This window comes from Astyanax mexicanus, chromosome 18 (assembly GCF_023375975.1).
Source record: "Astyanax mexicanus isolate ESR-SI-001 chromosome 18, AstMex3_surface, whole genome shotgun sequence".
Taxonomy (NCBI): Eukaryota; Metazoa; Chordata; class Actinopteri; order Characiformes; family Acestrorhamphidae; genus Astyanax; species Astyanax mexicanus.
Window position 1 is genome coordinate 36,863,344 of NC_064425.1, and position 6,000 is coordinate 36,869,343.

Sequence of the window (6,000 nt, forward strand, 5' to 3'; positions counted from 1 at the left end):
AATCACAAATTTAATTGAATCAGAAGAATTAGCATATATTATTGGATCGGGTAATCTACTATTTTAATGAATGTTGTTATTTTGTATATTGCTGTTCTGGTTGTATCTTCTGTGTATAATCTATAACCTTAATAATAGTATATAACCTGTTTAATGTATATTTTATAACATGTAGCCTACATATAGTATAGTATACAACCTATATAATAGTGTAAAACCTATATTCTGTTCTGGTCCTGTATTCTGCTACTCTAGAGTTATCCTCTGCCATCCTCTAAGATCCTTAAATAGACATTAATCACCTCCTGAGGCACAAATGCAAATATTAACATATCAGAGTCTGCAGTGTGGAACTATTTTAGGAATTTTGAGGAATGAAAACTTAATGTAATATCTGTGTTTGTAGTGCTGTGACTGCATTTCAGGTTTCCCCCAAACTTGCATGTGACAAATATGAGTGAGTGGGTGTTAAACAGCTCTTTGTCTGTTTTGGCCAAGCTTTGATAGATAGATATATTTTTAACATAGACTGTAGCATTGGCTCAGTCATCACACTAAATATGTACACCAATAATAATAATAATAATAATAATAATAATAATAATAATATAACCTATATAATGTATAGTGTATATATTATAACCTTTATATATTTATATAACCTGTCTTAAACCTATAACCTGTGTGATGTATATTATATTTAAAAAATGTGCTCTCTTCTTCTCTCACTCTTTTCCCGCTGTGTGTGGTCGTCTCTGTAGGATGGGTGAGGACGTGGGAAGCATGGCTGATGGTGGGGCGTATGCAGGTAAACATTTCCGTATGGGTTTTATGACCATGCCTGCACCGCTGGACCGCCTCCCGCCCCCGAGTGGGCCAGGCTTCACCGTGCGCTCCCAGTCTCTGCACTCGGTGGGAGGGGGTGAGGAGGAAGGAGGCGGCAGCCCCACCTTACGCAAACAGCCCCCGCCAAAACCCAAACGAGACCCCAACACCAAACTCAGCACCTCCTCCGAAACCGTCAACGCCACCCTCTCCACGGGGAAGGGCGGGAAGGAGACGGACAAGAGTGACGGTAAGTTCTGGATCTGACTGTGTTAACATTGCTCACAAATGTACTGAAAAACTCACTGACCATATATGAGACAGTGTAGTTCCCTGACCCGTTTTATCCTCCTTTTACCCTGTTCTTCCACCTCAGGACCCCACATGGGCCATTATTCTCAGCACTGTAGTGATTAGCACTGATTAGCATGGTGGTGGTGTATGAGGTGTTAGTGTGTGTTGTGCTGGTGGTACGAGTGGATCAGATGCAGCTGTGCTGCTGGAGTTTTTAAACACCTCAGTGTTCTGTGGGCAGTAATAAAGGACTAGAGAATGACCAAAACAAACTGTGCAGCAACAGATTCAGAGCTTCAGTCTCTGGCTTTACTTTATCTACAGGGTGTTCCAGCTGTAGGTAGGAGTGTGTAATAGAGAGTGGAGGACAGTGAGAGATTAAACACAGTGTTTAAAAACTCCAGCAGCACTGCTGTATCTGATCCACTCACTGTACAACCAGCTCAACACAAACTAACACCTCATACACCACCACCATGCTAATCAGTGCTCATCACTGCTGTATCTGATCCACTCACTGTACAACCAGCTCAACACACACTAACACCTCATACACCACCACCATGCTAATCAGTGCTAATCACTGCAATGCTGAGAATAAATAATCCACCACCCAAATAATAATAAAAGTAGCTGCTCTGTGGTGGTTTTCTCTCCTGTGGTGTTCAGAGTAATGAAGAACAGGGTAAAAGGAGAATAATAGTAAAGTATACAGAGAAACAGATAATCATAGAACTACAAAGTGTCCTATATGCCCCATCAGTGATGCTGAAAAAAAAAGGATAATGGGCATAGAAAGAAATAGGTGGTCATAATTCTTTGCTTGATGCTGAAAACCACAAGCAAACATACGTGTCCTGCACCAGTTCTGCAGGACGTGAAACATTAGGACTTCTCAATTTAAGTGTTTTCTTCCTTTTAATGATGTATTACATTGTAAATTTATTATTGAAGACTATATTAAAACAATTTCAGAATTATTCTGTATACAAAAACAAACCAGAATATTAGATTCTTCTGGGTTTAGGTCAGGGTTATTCATATTACATTGATTGAGAAGGGGTATCCAAACTTTAATATGGTACTGTATATTAAACACAAAAATATGTTTAATATATAGTACCAGATATGAAGTAGATATGAAGTTGTGTTATGACATTGATGGTCATGGTCAATGTCTTACTTTCCACACAATCTCGTTTTAACACACATTTTGACACACACACACACACACACACACACACACACACAGAAAGAAAAAATCAGCTAAAATTCTATCCAGTGTTCCAAGAACACAGTGACATCAGCTCTGTGTCCTCCTGTGACTGGTCATCCCTGCCTCTCGGGGCATGCTGATTGGTCGCCTGCTGGCCTCGGTGTCATTATGAATGGGGGCAGCCGTTGCCGTGGGCAACGTTCTGGGCCAGCGTGCTGTATTGGCACTGACAGCTTCAGATGGAAGCACAACATAACAGAGACGACTGCTCACAAACAGCATCTCAGCTACAAGGTCACGGACAAGGCATTTCATACCCCCACACACACACATACACACACACACACACACACACACTAACAGATAAGATATTATAACATGTCTGTTACTCTGTGTAAAATAAGTCTCAGAAGTCTCAATGTATTTTGGTATCACGCATTACCTAAAGTGAAAATCTGTCTCACAGACAGATACGTGCACACACACACACACGCTCACATTCAGGCGCACACTGCTGAGAGCAGGGTTCAGTAATAGGTTGTGTGTAAAGTGTGCTGTGAGCGGTTTGTGTGGATCTGCTGTACTTAATTAGAACTTCACTCGATTCAGAGACAGAGAGACTATTTAAAGAATTGCTCACCCTCCTTTCTGTACACACACACACACACACACTGCACACACACACACACACACACACACACACACACACACATATTTTCATTCTTACACCTGCACTGAATTGCTACTATGCAACAATGCTTCATAACTATTCTATTAGTTATTGAATGTTGAAATCCTTTTAATGTGATAGACACCCTTAAAAATTAAGCTAAACAGTGTCATATGGACGAGTGTTGTCAATGTTAACCCATTAACACATGCAAGTAATTTAGAATATTAAAGGAGAAATCCGGTGTGAAATATGAAACATGAAAATGTGTAATAACCCAAAGAATTCCAAAATACAGTGCATTAAGCTGATTCTTCCAACAAGCTTACAATGCTAGTAATAGAGGCATAGCATTGCCCATATAAAAAAAAAATCACTATTTTTAAACCATTAGCAAGCTTAAAGTTCCTCTACTCTTCATTGATAGAATTTGACTTAAAAGCAAGAGTGGTAGGTAAGATGAGGGAACAGATAGCAAAATTAATCCTATTGGAACGCATGAATTCCAGCTGAAAATATCTGTGTAATATTCATGCATTATGTGTTAGACACCACTATATTAAAAAAAGGCCTATGATCAATCAATCAATTAAATCAATACAAATTAATAATGTTAAAGTTTTGTGTTTATTGTAAAACACTATTTTGCCAAATGTATTCACTCACCCATTTAAATCACTGATTTCAGGTGATCTTTGGTTACAGGTGTATAAAAACAAGCACCTAGACGTGCAGCTCCAGTGAAAGGAACTCATAATGCTTTAGTGTATCATGAGATATTGGACAATTTCATGCTCCTAACTTTTTAGTTTGGGGATCCAACTTCCTGAACCAACATGAATTCACACCAGTGCACAAAACAAGCTTCATAAAGACATAGATAATTTAGATAATTAGATAATTAGCTAATTTTGCAGTTATACGTTCAACAGTTTTAAAAGCCATCTTTAGAGAGAGGGTAGTGATGATTGTATAGACACACACATCCTTTCATCATGGCCTGTGTACTGTAGAGCCTGTAATCTCTCAGTGTTATTAGCTTCAGAGCTGAGCAGCTCGTACAGAGCCCAGAGTCAGGGCTGTGAGGAATTAGCCTCGTATAGAGCGCTGGGCCTAATCTTTAAACCTGTGTCTTTAGAACTGAATTATAAAATACAAGCATTTCTTAAAGCGTGACCTTTATACACAGATTATTGGTGAGGATCTTCACACGTTGCTGCTGCTGCTGTTGTTTGGCTGTTTGTGTATGTTTTGTGTGTGTGCGGGTGTGTGTGAGAGAGAAAGAGATGCTGATTCAGTCTAATTGGGTCTGACTTGCTTTGCCTACAGGCTGTCTGGCATTTTCACTTGTGCACAGAGGGCACCGTCTTATCCTTCTGAAGGAGGATTCAACAGCTGAGCATTATTCTCTCTCTCTTTCTTTCTCTCTCTCATTTCTCCCTCGTTCCTTAAGCTCCTTCCACCCACACCACTTATCTCTCACCCACACACTTTATTACCCTGTATTTGTGTTCATGTCTTCATAACCAAATCTGCCACAATCTTCTCATCTTTTCATTTATAATTTTTTTTGTTTGTTTAAATTCCTGATACTCTACTTATCATTTTCTGTCATTTCTCTTTTACAACATTTAGTGCATTCATTTACCTTTAGAAAATTCCAGCCATGGCTCTCCTGTTCTCTTCCTGTTCTGTTTCTCCTCTTTTGTTGGTACCTATTGTCTGATTTGCCCATGTGTTCATATGGTGGCAGCAGAATCTATGGTCTATATATAACTGGATCGAACATGAAGCCATCAACTCCAGATAATCTACACTTGACCTAGTTTAATTAACCCTGCAGTAGTGCTGTAGAGAATTTCAGATTTTGCACTATAAGGTGCACACTATCAATAAACGTCTAATTTCTGGTCTATTTTCATACATAAGGCGCACTGGATTATGCAACACTAGTAAGGAACAGATGTTGCCATGTTTTGCTTCTAATTTAGCAGGTCTCGCAGCTGGGTGGTGGTAGTGGTGGGGTAACTTAATTAAATAATGCTAAGCTAAGTAAACAAAACTGTAATTCTCATAAAAACGGGACGTAAATGCGAATATTAGCTATTGGTTCATCCCATGTAGCTTATTTTAACATGGTAAACGTGCAGGCTACAGTCTAATATACTCACCTCTGGATGGTGAAAGAGCTAGCTCTTAGCGTGGTTAGTGCCTAATGCTGCTCCAGCATTGACAGTCATTCTGCACTGAGGTGGGAATCGCATGGGATCTCATCACAACTTTATTTAAAAATTCTCAAAAAAAAACAACAAATTGATGGTTTACATGAAAAACATTTGTAAAAGTGTTAGATTTTGTATTTAAACCCTGATCAATGTTTTATATGATGGTTTGTTTTTATGGTGTGACAGTATCTTAAAATATTAAACCATACCCAGTGTATTGTGATACATATCCTTAGGTTCGTATACTATTGTATAAAATCTCATGTTTATTTAACATCTTTTCTTTTGCAGTAAGGCAGTCCTCATAATAGATATGATTGATTGTTGAAGAAAATAGAGATGACTTATCGGTATCAGTACGTATTAGTAGGTGTGTGACGAGACACTAATATCATGAGACGAGCCACGGTACTGGGTTTTAGGGGTATCTCGAGACGAGACGAGATTTAAAAATAACATTTTAAAGACAACATCAAAAATTTAAAATGGCTCGAAATCTATTTTTGAGTAGTTTTATTTGACAAAATCAGATAACACAAATTTAACAGACTGGTTTCTCTCACACATTGATTCTATAAGAAATAGAAATAAGAAATATAATAAAAAAATATATATATAGTATTTAAAATACAGTACAGAGCTAAGGGTTTAGTACAACTGCCTATGTATGGTTTGTGTCTTGTTGGTCTCTCTGTTACCGTTTATTGTTTCCACTGGAGCCAAAATGCAGCCAGACATACAACTTAAAAGTAGCAGAAGCATCTTTTATG

At 38.4% G+C, this 6,000-nt stretch overlaps 1 protein-coding gene across 1 annotated transcript in view; it reads left to right on the forward strand.

The window, feature by feature from the left end:
- nyap2a (neuronal tyrosine-phosphorylated phosphoinositide-3-kinase adaptor 2a) overlaps positions 1-6,000 on the forward strand; it is a 55,774-nt gene that overhangs the window by 20,015 nt on the left and 29,759 nt on the right. The window contains exon 3 of the mRNA XM_007233522.4: positions 762-1,075. Within this exon, the coding sequence (XP_007233584.3) occupies positions 762-1,075 (314 nt within the window). The remainder of the gene's footprint in view (positions 1-761; positions 1,076-6,000) is intronic.